Raw genomic sequence first — 21188 nt, forward strand, 5'->3', positions numbered from 1 at the left:
GGACAAGAAAGGGACATCACATCTGCCTGCCCCCTACTCCCACTCTGTCCTGCCCCCACCCCATCTGTCCTGCCACGCCAGCAGGAGGCTGGCTGGGGCCACAGCAGTGGGGGAGGGGGGCTGTGCTGGGGCCATTGGTAACTGGACTGTCCCCACAGGTCTCAGTGGTGCTCTGGACCAGGGGGAGGGCTTGCTGTTTTCGGCTTCCAGCACCTCCATGGTATCGACCCTGCTGCACACCGAAGACTGGGACCACCCCAGCCCCTGCGAGCTCTGGCCTCCGAGTCCCTCTCCGGGCGGAGACAGCTGGAGCCCCCAGGCCTCCCCGCAGCACACCGCGGAACCAGCTCAGCACGAGGAGGCGGATTTGGAGCTGCCAGCTCCTGACCATGACAGCCTGGCGCCCCCCTGCCTGGTGGCAAAGGCGTCCCGGAGCACTTCCTGCCCGCGAGGGGAAGTCACTGTGGCCGAGTCCCCGGCTGAGTCGCTCGACACAGCGGAGGGGAAGCCGGGCAGCGCGGTGCAGGGGCAGGAGATGGAGGAACTACCCCCCACGCCTGGAGATGAGCCTGTGCTGGGGGAGGAAGGCAGGCTGGAGCCCACCCCGGGGTAAGCCAGCTCGCGAGTAGGACCAAGGGGAACCAGGCGGGAGGTCACGGGACTCAGGCAGCCACGACATCCTCCAGCTGTGGTTAGGTGCCGGGGCTGAGCTGAGCTTTGCACTGTGAGGGCACCTGAGATGAGAGCTGGCAGCCATTTGGTGAGCACTCCGAGAGGGTAGAGATAGCTGACAGCTAATGGAACCTGCTATCCATCCGTCCGTCCATCTGTCTATCCATCCCTCCCCCCTCAATCCATCCCTCCCCAAACCTCCCCGATCCGTCCCTCCCCAGACCCCCCTCGATTCATCCCTCACCCAACCCCCCCTTGATCTGTCCCTCCTCAGACCTCCCTCAATCCATCCCTCCCCAGACCCCCCTCGATCCATCCCTCACCCAACCCCCCTCGATCCATCTCTCACCCAACCCCCCCTTGATCTGTCCCTCCTCAGACCTCCCTCAATCCATCCCTCCCCAAGCCCCCCCTTGATCCATCCCTCCCCAGACCTCCCTCAATCCATCCTGCCCCAAACCTCCCCGATCTGTCCCTCCCCAGACCCCCCCTCGATCCATCCCTCACCCAACCCCCCCGACCTCCCCTTGATCCATCCCTCCCCAGACCCCCCTCAATCCATCCCCCCCAAATTCCCCCTCGATCCGTCCCTCCCCAGACCCCCCCGCTCGATCCGTCCCTCACCAGACCCTGGCTGGGATGATTTAGTTGGGGTTGGTCCTGCTTTGAGCAGGGGGTTGGACTAGATACCTCCTGAGGTCCCTTCCAACCCTGATATTCTATGATTCTATGACTGCAGGCATGGGCTCCTCCCCAGCCTTACCCCCCTTTCTGACGCACACATGAGTTGATATAGGATTTGCTCACTCCTAATGGGGAAGCAGAATGAGAACCCAGCTTCGTTCGCTCTCCGAACTGCAGCCTTTGCCCCGTGAGCTAACGAAGAGCACTCAGAGGCAGCAGCAGCAGTAGTAGGACTCTTATCCTTACTTATCCACAGACTCGTGTCTGAGCGCTGCGCACAGAGGGGCAGATCACAAGGCCCCATGCGTCACTTACACTGCCTGAGCTAGACCCCTGAGGCTCAGTGGGTGGGGGCTGGGCCTTGCAGCCTGGCACATGGAGCCAGTGCCCCCCTCCCAGCGGCAGGCTGCTGCAGGAGAGGGCTGGACTCAGCCATGGCGAAGGGAGTGATGGGAGGGGGCCCCCCCTGCTTCTGACACCTCCATCTGCCCCCTCAGGTGTCCCAGGCAGGAGGACGCAGGGGAGAAGCCAGGAGATCTGGAAGTGCCGCAGCCCGACGGGGCCCTGCTTGCCAACGGGGCCTCCGGGGACCAGGGGGCTGCTCAGCGGCTGGCAGCGCGGCTCTACCACCTGGACGGCTTCAAGAGGTCGCAGGTGGCCTCCTACCTCAGGAAGAAGTAGGATTTAAGTGATGTTTCGGGCAAGATGGACGGTGTTCTGGAGTGCCCCCGCTGGGAGGGCTAGAGTAGCCAGGAGCTCCCCCCACAGCCAGCGCCCAGCCCCACTCCCCACAGTGGCCCCCACTGGGAGGGCTGGAGTCACCGGAAGCTCCCCCCACAGCCAGCGCCCTGCCCCACTCCCCACAGTGCCCCCCACTGGGAGGGCTGGAGTAGTCAAGAGCTCCCCCCACAGCAAGCGCCCTGCCCCACTCCTCACAGTGCCCCCCGCTGGGAGGGCTGGAGTCACCGGGAGCTCCCCCCACAGCCAGCACTCCTGCCCCGCTCCCCACAGCGCCCCCTGCTGGGAGAGGCCAGGGCTGGAGTAGCCAGGAGCTCAGCTCTGCGCTGCTCTGATCTGCATGTGTTGGTTCCCAGCAACGAGTTCAGCCGGCAGGTGGCGGAGGAGTACCTCACCTTCTTCCAGTTCAGCGGGCAGACTCTGGACCGTGCGCTTAGGTAAGGGCACCACAGATCCGTCCAGAGCGTTTCCCAGGGGAGCAGCGCAGGACGAAAGCTTGTGGGGAGGGGGGCAGAGGGAGGGAGCGCTCGGAGCAGCGCTATTAATTCCTCATCTCTTGCGCTGGACCTAAGGCCAGCCAGAGAGGGACGCAAGGTGCCAGGCGCTGGACACACAGCATACTGGACAGTCTGCACCCCGAAGAAATGACAAGCTAAATAGGGCAGACGTGGGGAGGGAGACGGGGATTGGAGCAAACGGCTGATCAGCCCCAGGCAGAGAAAGCCCCCAGGCCACACAGTTCTGGGTCCGAGAAGGTAGAGTCCCTGTTGCACGGGCCTGGAGCTGCAAGGTGCCAAGGGTTGTACAAAGACACCTGGGGCTGCAGCTGCAGCAGACAAGCGGCCTGTGCAGGGTGGGGAGGGGAGAGGATCCAGCTAGTCCAGGTGCAGCTGCAAGTCTCCCCGTGCGGTGTCTCCTCTGCTCCGGGCAGGTTCTTCCTCAAGGCCTTCGTGCTGACTGGAGAGACGCAGGAGCGGGAGCGGATCCTCGGACACTTCTCTAAGCGCTACCATCTCAGCAACCCTGACGCCTTCCCCTCGGCAGGTGAGCTCTCCAGGGCCCCCACCTCCCCGCCCCGGCTTACAGACACCCTAGGGTCTGACGCACCCTGGGCCTGATGCTGCCACTCACTCCCCACCGGACTGGTGCTGCTCTGTGCCTCAGTTTCCCTACCCACACTAGCAAAGGCAGGACCATCACGCTTCTAAAGAGTGGCGATGCACCCCTCCCAGCCCTCGGGCCATTCAGAGTGCTCATGGCACCTGCCACCGAAAGGTAGCCACCTCTGGGCTGGAACCAGGCAGCTGTTTAATGGCACCACAAGGCTGCGGGCCAGTTTAAGACAGGAAGTGAAGAGTGCCGTGCCACAGGAAACTGCGAGGGTGGGGTGAAGGTTAGGGGCAGAGGCGATGAATGAAGCTGGAGTTTGGCTGGGATGCCCAGGTTTTACTTCGGAGCCCCGGGATGGAGGCGTTTCGGGATCCCCACTGCCCCCATGCGAATGCCCACAATTGCCCCTGCCCCCACCCCAGCACTCAGTAGATGCCGGGGGAGGAGCCGTGCCACGGAGATCTGGGATCATTTGCCAGGAGGCTGCCACGGTGCCTGCATGGGAGAGGTGCCAGGCAGGGCGATCTGTGCCCTGGAGGGCCGTGGGCCCCCCGCTGTCCACACGCAGAGGGCTCTGCAGATCTCTCCTGCCACGGACCCCAGGCCGGCTCTGTGCCGAACACACGCTCCCTCTCTGCCCCCCAGATGCTGTGCACACCCTGACCTGCGCCCTCATGCTGCTCAACACGGACCTGCACGGGCAGGTGAGCCCACGGGCATGGCGGGGGGGTGGGCTCCAGGGGGCAGCATCTGGCCTGTGGCGATCTGGGAGTCCCTCCCAGCAGGGAGGGCGGGTTCAATGGGGATCTCACCAACCAAGCCCAGAGTGTGGTCCGACTGCCCATGCCAGGGCGGTGCCCAGAGCTGGGTGTTTCGTGGCACAGAGGGGAAACGGGGTTGGTACTGGGATGTGGTTCCCATCGGATGGTGCTTTGGTGCCAGTGTGCAATGAGTTAGGGGGGCTAAGCCCATCTCCAGCAGGGAGGGCTCACGAGGGGCAGGGTGAGGACTGGGGGCAGGTGGCTGTGCATGTTCTGGGTTGCAGCAGGGGGGAGGGATGGTCCGTCCGTCTGGCCCTTTTCGCCAGCGCCACAGTCACTAAGGGAACCGATCGCACGAAAAAGCAAGGCTAAAAAGCTCGTTAGCAAATCGGCAGGCTCAGTCCAGGAGGGGGGGGGGGGAGGGACAGGCCTCCAGTTAGCGCACACGTGCGTGGACACAGGCTCCGTGATCTCGCACATACTTGTGTGTGCATGGCCATCTGGGTGCTTGCCCAGGCGTGTGCTCATGGGTTTGTGCTAGCGTATGCCCGTGTCAGAGGGGAGGGAGATCCGTGGAGCTGGGGCTGCCCGCTGGTTTTGGCTGGCATTTCGCTTTGCTGGGTGTCTCTCCTTGGCCCTCACCCAGCTGTCCCTGGTCACACACAATTCCAGCACCGCTCAAGGGGCCCATTAGTCTTCGGCTGATCTGGGGAGTTGGGCAGTGCAGCGACTGGCCCTGCAAACTCCCCTTCTCCTGCTGCTCTGGGAGCCACCCCTGGTGCCTGGCGGCACCAAGATGGACCCCTGGCAGCTGTTCTGTGTGGGACCCCAGGCCTCGTACCCGGGAGGAGCTGGGCCCGTGATTCACACCCTGGGTCAGGGGGAAGATCACCCCTGAGAACAGCGCCCCCCGCCCAGATGCGTCATGGCTCCATGCTGCAGCTCCAGGGTGAAATGCTGTGTGAGTGTGGGCACAAGGCCCTGGGTGTGCACGCCACACGGGCTGTTTGCCCAAGAGCAGGCATGTGTGTGAACAGGGGAGTGCCTGTGTGCAGAAACACGGGCGTGGAGGGGTGTGCCCAAACAGGCTCCAGCACAGACCCGGCCCCCGGACTCCTGGGTTTTGCTCCTGCCTGCCACCCCCCTCTCGCTTTGTGCTCTTAGGGGCAAGGAGCGACTCTGCCTGTCACTGGGATAGCCACGTTGTCACGGGCAGGCTAGCGGAGCGAGGGGCGCAGGGCCCACCCCCCAGCTGAGTTGTCAGCCCTCGGGATGGAACCGTGGCCCCTCCTCCGTTAGCCTGTGTCTGTGGTCCTGGCCAGCACTAGAGGGGGCCAGACATGGCACTGCTGCCCTCTGCTGGCTAGATGTAGCATCGTGTAACAGTGTCATAGCCCCGGTGCAGCTCCTCTCCAGGGCTCTGGGAGCAACAGGCCCTGAGTGCTAGAAAGATTATTTGGCTCCATTATCCAGGCTTTGGGAGGTCAGTGCCCCTGGCCCTGGGGCCAGCCCTGGCCTAGGGTGGGGCCATGTGTGGGGCCATGTGCGCTGGGCAGCATTGAGTGCCCCACGGGCACAAACCCAGCCCTGTTCTCACTGTGATCCATGTTTCTCCCACCCTGGTGTGTGTGTGGCACCATCGCCCCCTTGTGGCTGCAGAACATCGGCCGCAGCATGACCTGCCACGAGTTTGTAACCAACCTGGACGGCATGAGAGATGGGCAGAACTTCCCCAAAGATCAGCTCAAGGTACTGAGCCCCTCGGCCGGGCGAGCTGACGCCACTGGCGTCGAGAGCTTCCGGCCTGCATGCCAGCTGAGGGCCTGGCACATCCCGATACCTACCCAGCTGTGTGTCCAGCCATTGCACCGTCCATCCAGTCACCTGTCTATCTGTCCATCCTGTACAGATCTATCCATCCACCCCCGTATCCATCTATCTACCCCCCACAAACACACTCTATCTATCCCCATCCACCCATCTATCTATCTATCTATCTATCTATCTATCTATTCCCATACAACCCCATATCTATCTATCTATCTATCTATCTATCTATCCCCATCCACCCCCTCTAGCTATCTCTACCTATCCCGGCACCCTGCCCCCAGTGTCTCAGTGCTGCATGGGGTGGGGAGGGTAACAGGGCTCCGCGTGACCCTGTGTGTGTGGGAGGAACGTGGCTAATCCCAGAGCCCAGGCCCATTCCTACCGTGCCGTTGGGGAGACAGCCCAGGGAATGGCTGTGGGGTCGCAGTGATTGCAGCGAGGGTGACGCCCCCCCCCCCCCCCCGATGGGGGTACCCAGCCGTCCCAGCTAGGGCTGTCTCTGCAGAGGATGGCATTTGCAGCAGCAGCCAGTCTGGCAGCGGAAGGAACAGCTCTGCCCAGGGTAGTGCCAGGGGGAGGCAGGGACCCCCGGCTCTCTTGCTGCTAGGGGGCAGCGTGGGGCCTGCCCCAGGCAGGGGGCGGGGCTCTCACCGGGGAAGGGGCCCCTTTGACGCCCTGTTACTCTCCTGGCAGGCCCTGTACTACTCCATCCGCAACGAGAAGCTGGAGTGGGCCATGTGAGTACCCGGGGCCACGCCAGCCTCCCACTGCCCCCGCTGCCTGCAATGGTCCCTCCCGGGAGCCACACAGTCTGATCCAACCCCCATTCCACCCCATGGATCAATGGCATGTTCCATTCTGATGGGGGGGGGGAGCCACAACCTGTTCCTTTCTGACCATGGGGGGATGAGTAGGAGCCACGGCCTGTTCCATTCTGACCATGGGGGGAACAAGTAGGAGCGACGGCCTGTTCCATTCCGACCATGAGCAGGGAAGGTTAGTAGTCACGCCATTATGACATGGGATAAGGGGGAGCCATGGTCTGTTTCATTCTGACCATAGGGAGGATGGGCAGGAACTACAGCCTGTTCCATTCTGATGACGGGGAGTAAGGGAGAGCCATGGCTGGTTCCATTACGATGCGGAGTAAGGGAGAGCCACGTCTGTTCCATTCTAACCACACGGGGTTGCAGGAGCCATGGTACATTCCTTTCTGACCATGGGGAGGCGAATGGGAGGGGGGGGGGGAAACCCCGGCCTGTTCCATTCTGACCCGGGGGGGCACCGTGCCAGCCCAGCCTGTGATGCCAGGCTCTGTGGCTCCCCCTGCAGGGACGAGGAGGAGCTGGTCAGCACCCTGACGCCCCGGCCACCCAGCACCCCGTCCAGCCGGAAGAAAAGTAACCCCTTCCTGACGCTGACCCAGGACGCCAAGGCCACCACATACAAGGAGGGGCAGCTCGCCCGCAAGGTGCACGCCGAAGCCGATGGCAAGAAGAGTGAGTGTCGTCGGTCTCCCTGGCAACCAGCATGGGGGACAGTGACATCCGTTGCCTGGCAGTCAGCATGGGGGGAGTGATACTTGGCAACCAATATGGGGGCAGGAGTGACACCGGCAACCAGCGCAGGGTGTGTGATGCCTGTTGCCCCAGCAACCAGCCCGTGCATGTGTGTGTGTGTGTGTGAGAGAGAGAGAGAGAGACATGTGTCACCCCGGGAAACCAGCATTGTGGGGTGACACCCATCACGGGCTGGGGCGGGTGGAGCTCTCACCCTCCTTGGGGCTGGGTTGTCACCCTGTATGACCTTTGCCCTTTCAGCACCCTGGGGGAAGCGAGGCTGGAAAACCTTCTACACAGTGCTCAAGGGGATGGTGCTCTACTTCCTCAAGGTAATGCTGGGGTCCTGCTGTGGAGCTGGGGGTGCAGGGAGGGGTGGGCAGCGCCGTGGGGCTGGGGGCGCGGGGAGGGGTGGGCAGTGCTGTGGCTGGGGGGCACCATATCTAAAGTGGCTTTGGGGGCTGTTTGTGGCTCAGATCCATGTCTCCCTGATGGCCAGCCGGAGCCCCCGGCAGACACCAGCCAGGCCCAGCACCCCTGGCCCAGCCCATGGAGCAGGAGCCGCCCTGGGAGTGGGTCCCTGGCGTGGGGGCACAAGGGGCAGGCAGTGGGAGGCAGACAGGCTGTGCCGGCGGGGGCTAGGGCTCCAGACCGGGCTGCCTGCTCCCGCCTCTTGGCTCATGCTCCATGTGCCCCTCCCCCGCAGGATGAGACCCGGGCGGAGGTGCCAGGCATGGAGGAGCCGATCGGGGTTCACCATGCGCTGGCCGAGAGAGCCTGCAAGTACAACAAGCGCCCGCACGTCTTCCGCCTCCAGACGGCCGACTGGCGTGTCTTCCTCTTCCAGGCGCTGTGAGTGCTCCCCCAGGCATGGTACTGCCCCATCCTGGGCATGATGCCCCATCCCCCCACCCCAGGCACGAAGCCCCCCACCCTGCCCTTCTCCCCTGGCCAGGGCACATTGCCTCTCACCCCATCCTGGATATGCTGCCCCCACCCTGGGCATGCTCCTCCCCTGCCCTGCCTGGGCACTCTGCCCCCGCCCCCACACGCCGAGGCACACTCTCCCTGCTCCTTTACCTCAATCCCCCCTGTCCTGGGGCCTGCTGCCCATCCCACCCCGGAGGCACGGCATGTTACATGGCTCTGCCTTCCTAGCTGGAGCTTTGCCCGTGCCCCTCACTCCCGACCCGCAGCCCCCACTACACCCACCCTGGGAGCTGAACACAGACTGGGACCCAGCCAGGGGCAGCCGGCCAGAGCCTTCACCTGCACAGGCCCCAGGGGCGCTGCCTCCTCCCAGAATCTACCCCCCAGTCTCTCCCTCTCTCCTCCCCAGAAGCGCCGAGGAGATGAGCTCCTGGATCTCCCGCATCAACCTGGTGGCCGCCATGTTCTCGTCCCCACCCTTCCCAGCGGCCGTGGGCTCCCAGCGCAAGTTCATCCGGCCCATCCTGCCCACGGCACAGTGCCGCAGCTCCCTGGTGAGCTCCCCAGCGCTGCCACCCTCGGGCATGGGGCAGGACTGCCCCCAGCGACTGCCAGCCACGGCACCTCTCAGTGATGGCACCCCCAGGGCCCTCAGCGACTCCCAGCGATGGGACCCCCAGGCCCCTCAGTGACTCCCAGCCACAGGACCCCCAGGGTCCCTCAGCGATTCCTCAGCAATGGGACCCCCAGACCCCCTGAGGGTTTTCTCCACAGCCTGAGGAGCTCACTGACAGGGGCATCTTCCTTGGCTCAGTTTTGCCCCCTGGTGCCACGCCTGAGTGCCCCCCCATGGGCTCTGCCCCATCATGGATTTGTGGGCCCGTCAGCACCATAGGTGGTGACTGGATCAGCTTCCCGGCTCAACCTATGGCGGCCCCGTGCCCCATGGATTGGCTACTTGTCGTGGCCATCCCTCCGGCCCCAGTGGCTGTGGTTCCCATGGGGGGCTCCTGGGGATGTGTGGGGACTCCTGAACTGAGCTCATGTCCCGGCAGGAGGAGCAGCACCAGGCCCACGAGGCGTGCATGGACAAGTTCTCGGATGAGCTGGGCGAGCACCAGCGGAACCTGCCAGACAAGCGGGGCCGGGGTCGCGACCTGGAGGAGTATCGGCTCAAGAAGGAGTATCTGCTCTATGAGGTGGGTACTGCCCTGGGGGCGGGCATGGGCTGGGGCGGGCCGGGAGGTCGCTGTGTCCTCAGTAGGGACAGCTCAGAGCCAGGGGGCTCAGCAGGGGGTGCCGTGCTGCCAGGGGCAGGGGCTCAGCAGGGGGCGCCGGGCAGTAGGGGGCAGGGTGGGGGATCAGCAGGAGGTGCCATGCTGCAGGGTGAGGGATGCGGGCTCAGCAGGGGGCCCTGTGCTGTAAGGGGGAGGGGACTCAGCAGGGGGCGCTGTGCTGCCGGGGGAGGGGCGGGAGCTCAGCAGGGGGCGCTGGGCTGTAGGGGGGAGGGGGCTCAGCAGGGGGTGCTGTGCTGCCGGGGGAGGGGGCTCAGCAGGGGGTGCTGTGCTGCCGGGGGAGGGGGTTCAGCAGGGGGTGCCGGGCTGCCAGGGGCAGGGGCTCAGCAGGGGACGCTGGGCTGCAGGGAGAAGGGAGGGGACCTAACACTAAAGGGAAGATCACAGGGCATCCCAGGTGCGGCCGTTCCCCCTCCTGGTGCGTTGACCCCCAGAGCTGGCCGCGGCCGGGGCTCATGCTGCGCTCACCCTTGCAGAAGCGCCGCTACGAGACCTACGTGAAGCTGCTGGAGGCGCGGCTGTGCGGGGGCTCCGAGGCGCTGGAGCAGTGGGAGGCACGGCTCGGGGGCACCGACTCAGCCGATGAGGGGCCCGGCCTCACCAAGTCGCACTCCAGCCCCTCGCTCAACCTGGACCTGCCGCCCGCCGGCGTGAAGGTCAAACGCAACATCTCCGAGCGCAGGACGGTCCGCAAGATCATCCCCAAGCGCAACAAGCAGCTGCTGTGACCCCCCCTCCCCGCGGGGCGCCCAGGGATGCCCCCCGGGCACTCGCCCCAGCACAAGGTACGAGCCATCGCCCAGACTGGAACCTGAGGCTCATGCACGACGGCACCGACAGCACGGAGCCCCCAGGTGGCGCCAGCGTCTCAGCAATGGGGGGGCGATGGAGGCACCAGGAGTGGGTGCCCCCCCCCAGGGGGTCCCAGCCCAGGACTCTGAGCCCTCCCTGCACTTGGAATGGGAGGGGCACCGGGCCCTGCCCATGTGTCCCCCCCAGGAGGCAGCGCTGCCTTGATGGACCTGGGCTGGGCTGGGGGACACCTGACGCAGGACGGTACATCCTGCCGGCTGAGCTGGGCTCTGGGCCCACCCAGGGCGCCGCACCCCCCCACCGGCTCCTGATTCCTGTTCTCAGAGACTGGAAGCCGCCAGAGCAATAAACCAGAGCGAGCCATGGAACCGTGCCCAGGCTGCATGGGGATGGGGCTGTTCCCCGCCTGGGCAGTGTGCCCCACATCATGGGGAGCAGTGGGGCGGAGGAGGAGAGAGGGGACAGCCAAACCCATGGGCCTGCCTTGGCAAAGCCCTGCACTACCCCATCACCCCGAGCCCAATCCTGCAGCTGGGGCTGGTCAGGACGTCGCACTGATGGGTGATGGGCCCTACCACTGCCGCAATGCCCCGGTGATGGGTGCCGGATGGATACAGAATCCCCCTCGCCCGCCTCTGCCCCCACTGGGCCAGAGCCAGGCACTGGGGCCCCTCCCCGGTTGGAGAGCCCTTGAGTGCTCACCAGAGCGTAGCTGAGCCGCGGGGGCAGGGGCAGCATGACGGGGGGGGAGGGCGGAATGAAGAGCACCGCTGGAATTCAGAGGTGCCTGGGCACCTGGGCTGAACCAGCCCCACAGGGAGCCGCCTGGCCCAGCCCAGCTGGAGGCTGCAGCCAGGAGGGGCTGGGAGCCAGGGAGTGAAGGCCCCGGTTACTCCACCATGAGCTGCCCCCCCAGCTCTGCCAGTGCGCCTCATGCCCGACCTGCAGCCCCCTGCTAGCCCAGCCCTGGGCTCCTCCCAGTTCTGCTGGTGCCCCTCACGCCCGACCTGCAGCCCCCTGCTAGCCCAGCCCTGGCCCCCCCATCCTGGGCAGATGGTGCTGGTTTCCTATCCAGCTAGCTGCTCCCCTGGTTCTGTGGCCCCTCCCCCAGCCCTGACTGTCCCCTGGGCTCTGGCAGTGCCTGGCCGGGGGTCTCAGGTTGCTCCATGGGGGCCGGGGCGCATTGCCCATGTCTAGGAACTCCCTCGCCCACAGACAGGCACCAGCTGCCCTGCCCTGAGTGAGGTGCTCTCTGGTTCCCCAGGCATTCAGAGGTGTGGGGCCAGGACTCCTGGGTTCTCTCCCTGGCTCTGACATCCTGCAGCCAATCTGTCCTAGCAGAAGGGTGGGGGCTGCTGGGACACCCGGCCTGTCCCTGGGCACTATGGCCCCATCGCTCCTCCCCTCACACCCGGCCCCATCAAACACTACCCACCTGGCCCCCCGCTGGCTCTGCCCAGGACTAATGGGTCACCCAATGGGAGTCTGCTGTGATGGCGTTCCATTGGCTGGGTGTACTGTCACTCATTCTGCACCTGGCAGTAGGCGGAGTCTCTGCAAGAGGCCAGGGATACACGGTTTGGTGGGGAAGAGCCCTCCCCTGCTAACGAGCCCATGGTGCTGGGGTCCCGGGAGATGGAGCTGCCGGCGTTTAACACGCCTGCTCCTGGCCCAGAGAAGAGGCTGAGGCTGCGGGGCTGGAGAAGACAGGTTTAAAGCCAGCTCAGGTGACAACTCAAGAGCACTGACTGCAGCAGATCCGTGGTTCGGTTCTGACCTGGGACCGTGGAGCGGGCAGTGGCTCCGCGGGCACCATCCTCCTCTTGCTGGGCCAGGGTAGATCAGGACTGGCGGGTGCAAGAGTGACCTAGCCCTGGCGGTCCAGGCAAGTCTGCCCCGGCCACAGCTGCACATGGGTGGAGGGGGAGCAGGCCGGGGGCAGAGTGCAGCGCAGAGCGTGGGGCTGTGAACCCAGGAGGGCCTGGGACAGGATGGCAGGAGTCCATGCAGCCCCCCAGGCTGGTTCTGGTTCTCTCGGGTGTCCCAGGTGAGTTTGGAGCCTGGAACCCAGTGCAGGTCGCTCGGGGGGAGTCAGGCAAATTGGGACGAGCCAGGGGGTGGAATGGGTTGAAATGCTATGGGTCTGGGTGCGAACCTGGGACTCAGGGTCCCGGCCAGGAGAGTTTCTGCTCCTTCAGGGTGAAATGGCCCCGGGAAGCTAAACCCTGAGCGGGATCTCGGCAGGGCAGCGGCTGGTGCGGTGCAGCGAGTGCCCAGCCAGCCGGCGCCCTGTGCAATGGGAACCGTGAGGATCAGCCCATTGGGCAGCGCCAGGGGGTTACGTGGCAGCCTGGTGTGTGATTTTGGGGGATCCCTGGATTCCCCGCCCCGAAAACCCTGTGGGCTCAAACCCACTGCCCGGTCTCCTGCTGAGCAGCACGTGCCCTGGGGGCACAGGCAAGCGGCATGCAGAGGGAGCAGTGACAAAGGCTGGCCAGCAGGGGGCAGTAGTGAGCAGCTCTGGTCTCACAGTCCCTTGGCACTAGCTGCCCCTTGCCTTACGCTCCCTTGGGGCCAGGGCAGTGGCAGATTTCCCGGGCCGTGGCCTGCCTAGCGTGCCCAGTCCCGCCGTGCTGGGGGCTGCACAGGGGCCGGAGTCTTTGCTCCGGCTCCTAGATTTAGGCACCAAAATAGGAACTAGGCTCCACTGCAAACTTGACCCAGGTGTGTCAGGTGGCCCCAGCCCAGAGCACGGCCCATGTGCATGGGGAAGCCGTTGCAGAGGGACCATGGGGTGGGGTGAGACACACCCTGAGTGGGGCGGGAGGGCATTCAGGAAGCGTCATGCTCAGCGCCACTGGCAGAATGACAGAGCCATGCCCCCAGCCGGAGCAAAGCGCCACGGCCGATCCATTCCACGCCTGCCCTGCAGGGAGCCACTGCTGACGGGATTGTTACAAGGAGCAGAGAAATCAGGACTGGGGGGCGGGGGGGCTGGGATTGGGGCTGCGGCACCTCGTCTTGGTGCATAGGGACGGAGCCGAGAATGCCGGGGGCGGGAGGGCTTGGGGGGAAACCAGTGGGTCCCTATTGTGTCACAGTCACACCTGCTTCCACCAACCCCCTACGCCAGGCCCGGCAGAACTGAATAAATCAGAACAGCTCTACGGGCCTGCTCTGGGCCGCACCCCTTGTGCCCAGTGCCCCGTGGGGACAGGCCCCGAGCGTGGGCCCCAGCAGACAGAGCCGCCCAGCCGATATTCATGGGATTTGATCTGTAGCCCCCGACTATGGCAGATCTGAGCTCCCCCCCCCCCCAGCTCTGCCAGTGCCCCTCACTCCTGACCTGCAGCCTCCTGGCTGGGCTGCCTCCCTCCTCCTCCTGGAAGGGGTGAGCTGGGGTAAAACCCTCCTGGTGGCAGGTTCTGCGACCTGCCCAGTCTGCAAACTAGCCCTTGAAGTTTCCAAAAGAGCCATTCATCCCCCCCGCCCCCGTTGGCCCCCTCACTCCCCTCCCCCCCAAACCCTGCAGACCCAGGTTGCCCTGCCCCCCCCCGACCCGCCAGTTGCAGCATCATCCCCCTCCCCAGCCCAGAACCCATGACTCAGACGCCCCCAAATCATGAGATCTTTACAGCTCATTTGTAACGGTAGGTCAGGGGTTGGATTCCCCACCCCATTTCCAGGTGAGACCCAGACTCGGACTGTGGCAGACTCCAGCCACAAACTGACTCGCTGCCCACTGGCCTCAGCAAGGGCCTCTTAGCACAGCCACCCAACCCCCCCAGCCCCGAGAGCTGCAGGGGCAGGCGCCCCCCAGCCCAGCGCAGGCCATGCCCGGGGGGGGGGGGGGCAGTTCCAGCCTCCTGCAGAAGCGGCTCATTCTGCTGCTAGAGTGCAGCAGCACCATGGCTGGCGAGCAGGCGAGGTCAGGATCATTAGTGGTCTGAACCGAGCTCAGGGCCCCGTGTGCTCACACACAAAGTAGTTCCTGCCCCAAAGACTTGACAAGAGCTGGGGGCAAACTGAGGCCGGGGAGGGAAGCGACTGGCCTGTGGTCTCCCAGCAGGTCAGCGGCTGAGCCGGGACTAGAACCAGGGGTCTTGAGGTCCAGCCCTGTGCTCCATCCGCTGGGCTTCCCCACCTCCCAACAAAGCCCCCTTCTGTCTGCGGCTGCTGGCACGGTGCTGGGGGCTGGGCCACGCCCAGGTGGTTAGAAGGAGGAGGCCAGTCCTGCCCTGGTTTTAAAGCAGCAGGACCCATGATTGCCCTGTTGAGCAGGGCTCCACCCCCACACAGGGCATTACTCATCCAATATCACGCGGCACCGGGCCGTACACAGCTATAAATGTCCCAGACACCAGAGAGCTCTGTGCCTCAATACCTGGACATGCCATTCCCAAATATGGGTGGAGTGGGGGCTTCGAGTGAGCTCCAAAGAGCAGCCCCCTCACCCTCCGGGTCCTCCAGGCCTTGGGGAGATGGAGCCCATCTATGCAGAGCTCTTCATGCGTGGGCAGGGGGCTGCATTCCCAGTGCGGGAGGCCGCAGGTTCCAGCCCCATCTTCCCAGCCTGGCGGCCAGCCTGTTCCGAGAGAGTCCTGCCTGGCCCAGCCATGCCACACCCACCCCGCTTTGGCTGGCGGGCGCCTCCTACTCCTCTAGCACCACCGTTGTCTGTCCGCCATCGCCATGGCACCTCAGGGCACATGGGCACCCGGCCCCCCCCAGCTGAGCTGAAATGGGGGGGCGTGATGTGCAGGGGCTGCAATGCTCCATGCGGCTGAGGCTGGGCTGGCACTGTCTAAAGGGTGGTCTCTAGCGCGGCTGCTGGACTCCCGCAGACCCTGGGGCCCCTTGTCCCCGGTGTCATCACAGGGGGTCCCTCTATCCTGCCCTGGCTGCACCACAGCCAGGGCCCGGCCCAGCCTGGTAGCACCCGGCTGGTGCCCTGGAGCGGGGCGGGGGTGCAGGCCGTGGAAAAGCCAGATGCAGCAGTTAAAAGGAGGACAGGCGCAATGATCCTGCAAATTGCCACATCTGTATAATCTGCCTTTTATTTTCTGCTTCATGAACTTTTATTTCCTATTATTTATTCACCTCCCCGCCCCCCCCCAACTTCTCGTTAGGATTCACCGCGTTGCGCTCCGCTCCGCAGCCCCCCGCACCTGCAGCCGCCGACGGCTCAGGGCCCCCGTGATAAACAGCCCCCCGCGGGGAGAGGGGAAAACAGAGCGTGAAAACAAACCACACAAGGAGGGAGGCGCTGGGCCAGGGAGGGGGAGTTTGCAGGGATGGAGGGTTTGGGGGAGTTGGGGGAAGGAGGGTTTGGGGGTACAGGTGTTTGCAGGGCTGGGGAGTTGGGGGATGGAGAGTTTGGGGGTACAGGTGTTTGGGGGACTGGAGGGTTTGGGGGAGTTGGGGGCTGGAGGGTTTGGGGGTACAGGTGTTTGCAGGGCTGGAGGGTTTGGGGGAGTTGGGGGCTGGAGGGTTTGGGGGTACAGGTGTTTGGGGGATGGAGGGTTTGGGGGTACAGAGGGCTGGGGGGCAGGAGAGTTGAAGAGGATGCCCCACTCCAGAGGGAAATATATGCAGACAGACCCAATTGTGGAGAGTCTGTGAGGTTCCCCCCACCTCCAGCCCTGGGGACCCCAGAGAGGCAGCTGGCTGGTCCGTTCCCCCCCCACACACACAAAACCCCCCGTTGCATGGAGTGTGAGAGTGATGGGGGGGGGCTGTGTGTGTGTGTGTGTGTGTGTGTCCCTGCCGCTCCCTGCAGGAGGGGATGAGCCCTGGGACTGGGCAGGGGCAGGGGGCTGGACCCATGGTACGGCTGATCTCTCTGCCCTTCCAGGACCCCAAACTCTGGGACCCCAGATAAAATAGGACCAGCTCTTGCCCCAAGGGGCCTGTGCCCCCCCCCCATGTCCCCTATCCTCCCCAGCCCGCCCCCATACCCCCTCCTGCTCTCCAGCCCCTTGTACCCCTCAGCTGCCCTTCTGTTCTCCGTTCTAGCTTCCCCCAACTCTGTCTCCAGCGATTGCTCAAGTGGCGCCACCAGGTGGCAGACACAAGGACAAGGCTCCCCCCACCCCAAGAGCGATGGGAAAGGAGTTGAGGGGGGACCTGATCCCCACCCCCAACCCTCCAGCATGTGGCATCTGGGCTGCAACACTGAGCCCATGAGCCTGAGCACGGGTGGGAGCCATCTGGGAACCTGCCCCTGGGGGGGGGCTAACTGGGGTGGGACAGAGCAAAGGGGTTAAGGCCCTCAGAGCTCACAAGCCCTGCCCGGTTGAGGCCCCCACACTGGCAGAGAACAACACCCCTCTTCGCAGCGTGGACAGCACTAGGACAGGGCTCCCCCACCCCTGCTGTTCTGCCCACGGAGCCCCCTTGGGGGGACACACGAGCTGACCAGCGCTGCCCGCCCCTAGCACAGGAACTCCGGCCTGGGCCAGCTGCGAGCGGGCAGTGATGCCTAGAGGCCCCCAGGCAGGGGCTGGTGCCCAGGTTGACTGATGAGGTGACACCAGATGCCACAGACACAATCCCTCTCTTCCCCTGGGCACTGAAGCCTTTCACTTCCACAGCCTGGTTCAAATCCAGTTGCAGGATTGGGGTTGGATTGGTGCAAAGTGTGTTTCTAAACCTCACTCCTGTTGTACGCTGCAGCTGACATGCCAAAGCCGTTCTGCGAGTGTTTCGCCAAAACCCTTAGCCGCCCACTAAGTGGGCTAGTTCTGGGCTGGAATTTTGGTTTTAATTCAGTAAATACATTTTGAATCAAGTTATTTTCCTTAGGACTTGGAATTTGCCAAAAGTTTTTCAAGCATTTTATCGCTAGTGCAGCACAGCAAAGTCATTGCTGACTTAGCCATATTTCTCATGGTGGTTATGGGACGGGGGAAAAGAGCGCGGATTCACAGGGGGCGGAGGGGTATTTAGAATGAGTAAAAACAAAAGCTCTTTCAAGGCTGCAAAGGAAGTGACCATGCAGCTGCCTCTGGGGTGAGGCACAGGGATCCCTCTCCTGGTGCTGAGATGCAGCTGCCTCTGGGGAGGAGTGTGGCAGCTGTTTATGTTTCTTGTGGTTAAGGCCGCTGAAGATCTGGGTTTAATTCCTAGCTCTACCACTGACTCCCTGTATGAGTGCTTTAACTCAAGGAAGGCCCAGGTCTGGGTTAAACAGGTCAGACTAGATGATCACAGTGGGCCCCCTCTAACCTTAGAATCTATGACTCTTTGACTCTGGGCCAGTCACTGACCCGTCCCGGGCCTCAGTTTACCAAGATGTAAAATGGGGCTAATAACCTTTCCTTTCTTCTCCTGTCTGGTTAGCCTGTGCTCCCAACACATGCTCAGTTGGGGCCTGTAGGTCCTACCATAAATACAAGTGACAATAACTTTCCTTCTTGCACACACATCGCGCCCTTTCCATCCATTGCTCTCAAAGCTCTTCACCAGGGAGGGCAGTGTCATGAGGCCCATTTGACTGATGGGGAAACCGAGGCACAGGAAGGGGATGTGACTTGCCCAAGGTCACCCAACAGGCCAACGGGACTAGAACCCAGGTCTCCTGAGGCCCGGCTTAGCCTTTTCCCATTCTCTGGAAAAGCCTATTTTACCAATGGGTCATTCTCCTCACTCACTACAACACCCCGCCCCCCCCCCCCCCAAACTTTTCCATCACTCTCAGCAGCAGGATAAATCTCTCTCCTTCCCTGCTGGTGGGGCGCCGTCAGTTTTCACAGCGCGACGGCTAAATCTGCGCTGAAGGTAACGGGCTAGGAGAGAGAACTGTAATAGTTTATAGCTGATGAGCATAAACCAATAACAGCCAGGAGGCATTCACCCTGCCCAGCTGTTCGGTGGCTTCGCTCCCATCCAGGGCGCGTTCCAAGGAAAGGCACCTGGACGTGCTCCAAACCCAGAGAGAGTCACAGCAAACTGCTTCCTTGGGCTGCAGCTGATAATGGGCCTTCTGCAGAGGAAGGACGGGCTCATGGTTAGCGATTCCAGGCCAGACGGGCCCATTGTGATCATCTGCATAGCACAGGCCAGAGACCTGCCCCACAATCATTCCTTGGCACAGAACAGCCCTACTTGATGGAGATGCCACCATGGCCCTGGGTAAGTTGCCCCCATGGTTAATTCCCCTCCCTGGTAAACATTTACATCTTAGTTCCCGTCTGACTTTGTCTCATTTCAACTCCCAGCCGTTGGCTTGTGGGACATGACTGAAGGGCCCCTTATGAAATCCCTGTGTAGGCGACAGTCTGATCAAGTTCCCCCTTAACCGTCTCTTTGTTCGGTTCCCGGCTCTGCCATTGACACCCCGTGTGATCCTGGCCCAGCCAAACTTTCACTGAGTTCACTGGCTGGTGGCTAAATTTCTGGGAGGCTCTGGACCTTGGTCTGTCTAGGCCTCAGTTTCCCATCTGTACAATGGGGATAGTATTCTTGCCTTTGCCTTGCCTATTTCAGTCGTTTGCACTTAGGGGAAGGGACTGTCTCTTGCCCCGTGGAGTTTCCTCAATTCTGGCAATTTTATCTCCCGTCTCACGCCACTTGGGGTTTGCCTCACATGTGATTTCAAATCACGGCGGTATGTAAGTTTCTCGCCCTGGTGGTCACCCCAAAAAAGCTTGAAAATGTGACATACACACACACCCCAGGCTCCAGCCCCACATTTATTATTGTTTTTAAATCCTGTAATTTTTAAGCCAATCTCCTGATTTTTTTTTTTTTTTTGATTTTTTTTTGAGCGCCTGACATGATTTTTGAACGCTGGTGTATGTTTGTACAGCACCTGACACCCCAGCACCCTGATCTCAACCAGGGCGCGCCCAGGGCAGCTGTAGCAATACATGGGCTTTTAAAGGGACAGTGTCAACAACAAAAAATCACTCTCCTGGTGGCATATTTTTGGCCTCTTCTTGTTAATATGAACATCTACATCAGACAGCCTTGAAATTCTCAGTCCAGACTGAGGGCAGAGCCAGTGCGCTGTGTGCCATCCCTGGGCGCATTGCCAGCATCAGCAGGGCCTGGCGCCTGCGCTGCCCGGATGGGTTCCCCGCTGCTCAGACCAGGCGGCTGCTCCTCGCCTTCCATTGTTGCATAAATCTGGAGCTGGCCGAAAGTGCAGCATTGTTTGATCCCTGGACACCGAAGCCTCTCTCCACAGAATAGGTGTGGGGTGAGTCCCCCGCACTGCCCCCAACCGTCACTCCCTGTGCCCCAGCCGTGCACTCTTGGGATTCCCCCCTAACTGGGGAGCTGCATCCATCGAGAGGGCTCCACCTGGGCCCATGGCTTTGCCTTGTGGCCACAGGCTGTGACCTGTGGGCAGGACCAGCATCTGCTCGGTGCTGCCCTGGGCTGGACCGAACCCGGCGGACTGGAGCCCAGCAGCTGGGCAAGCCTGCGGGCTGGAGTCTGCGGGGGAGGGGTCCATTAAACCCTGGGTTTGGACGAAGGCCAGAATCAAACCACTAACAAAATGTTAAATTGGAGTCGAGCGCTTGGGAAAAAGCTGCCCTGGCGTCTCCGCAGACTGGAGCCCGGAATCCCTGCCCTACCTCTGCACAATGGGGCTGCCTCGCCCGCTGCTGGAGCTGCTGACCATGGCCACCACGTGTCTCTCGCTGCCTGCGTGGGGTCAGGGGCTGGATGGAGCTGGGGGACCTGGGAGCCCAGCCCCAGCTCAGCAGGGGTGGCGGTTTCAGTGCTGGACCCTAGTGAAGCAAAGGGGGGGGGCGTTCTCTGTCAAGGCTGCTGGGCTCAGACCCTGGAGTTCCTTTGGGCTCCCCAGGTCCCAGCCCTCGGGGGCTCTCTCTGGCCTGGACCGTGGGCGTCTCTGCAGCTGGCCATGGCAGACTTCCTGGCCCCTGGCAGCGCTGGCCTCAGGCACTAAATGGTTAATATTGTCCTGCACTGGGTGTGTGTGAGCACCACTGCCCTCTGCAGGATGGGCCCAGAACTGCACACCTGTGTGTCACTGGCCCTGTCCTGCTGATGGTGGAGGGGGATTCTCTGTTACCTCAGGGCCTCAATCCCTGGGTTTCTGAAGCAGGAGGCAGATCTGGGCTCTTTCCTGCTGCCGTGTGGCTCTGAGAGGTTTCAGGGCACAGCTTAGTGACCCTGGGACAGCCGGGGTGACTGCGGATCCTTCTCCTATGCAGAGTACGCACAACCATAGCTCAATCGAAAGCCCTGGTTTATGATCACTGGCTGGGGGTGAGGCTCCCAGCTACTCCAGTCCCAGCATCTCCCAGCAGGGGGTGCTGCGGGGAGCGGGGCAGGGGGGGCAAAGCGGGGGAGGCAGGGCAGGACTGGCTAGGGCTTTACAGTGTGGGGTTCGTACATGCCTGGCAAAATGGGGCCCAACGCGGTTTGGCCGCTAGGCATGGTCACACTCTGTACGTAACCCGTCACCCTGGGGAGCCCAGCCCTCAGGCCGAGCTTTAGGCAACTCTTTTCTCCTCTAGGTTCTTTGCTTTCCGGTGCTACCGGCGGAGCTCTCGCTGCAGCCGCACGGAGTCGGGGCGGGCGCAGATGGGGGAGGGTCACTCCCACTGGTGTAATGCAGGAGCTGGAGCCCACAGTGCGAATCCAGCTTGAGCAGAGAGTTCCTCTGCTGCAGTTCAGCCAGGCAGCGTGCGGATCCCATCCTGTCCCTGCACCTGCCCTTCCTCCTGGGGTACCGTACCAAGCGCCCTCCCCAGGCACCGCCCCACACAGCCCCCTGCAAGGGCTGGACAGGGAGGACACCCACACACACCGCTGCTGGC

At 63.0% G+C, this 21188-nt stretch overlaps 1 protein-coding gene across 5 annotated transcripts in view; it reads left to right on the plus strand.

Annotated features, from left to right (window-relative positions):
• Positions 1 to 10760, plus strand: part of LOC101943034 (PH and SEC7 domain-containing protein 1) — a 31402-nt gene extending 20642 nt beyond the window's left edge. For 4 of the 5 annotated variants that reach the window (XM_005279258.4, XM_065584290.1, XM_042859347.2 and 1 more), the window contains exons 4-16: positions 159 to 609; positions 1854 to 2033; positions 2451 to 2531; positions 3026 to 3138; positions 3850 to 3908; positions 5625 to 5714; positions 6489 to 6532; positions 7128 to 7294; positions 7616 to 7686; positions 8061 to 8206; positions 8694 to 8838; positions 9340 to 9483; positions 10056 to 10760. In XM_005279258.4, the coding sequence (XP_005279315.3) occupies positions 159 to 609; positions 1854 to 2033; positions 2451 to 2531; positions 3026 to 3138; positions 3850 to 3908; positions 5625 to 5714; positions 6489 to 6532; positions 7128 to 7294; positions 7616 to 7686; positions 8061 to 8206; positions 8694 to 8838; positions 9340 to 9483; positions 10056 to 10307 (1943 nt within the window). In that variant the 3' untranslated portion in view covers positions 10308 to 10760. The remainder of the gene's footprint in view (positions 1 to 158; positions 610 to 1853; positions 2034 to 2450; positions 2532 to 3025; positions 3139 to 3849; positions 3909 to 5624; positions 5715 to 6488; positions 6533 to 7127; positions 7295 to 7615; positions 7687 to 8060; positions 8207 to 8693; positions 8839 to 9339; positions 9484 to 10055) is intronic. The other variant, XM_065584291.1, reaches the window with a different exon arrangement.
• Positions 10761 to 21188: the final 10428 nt, after the last annotated feature.

Source organism: Chrysemys picta, chromosome 2 (assembly GCF_011386835.1).
Source record: "Chrysemys picta bellii isolate R12L10 chromosome 2, ASM1138683v2, whole genome shotgun sequence".
In the NCBI taxonomy this organism is placed as follows: domain Eukaryota; kingdom Metazoa; phylum Chordata; order Testudines; family Emydidae; genus Chrysemys; species Chrysemys picta.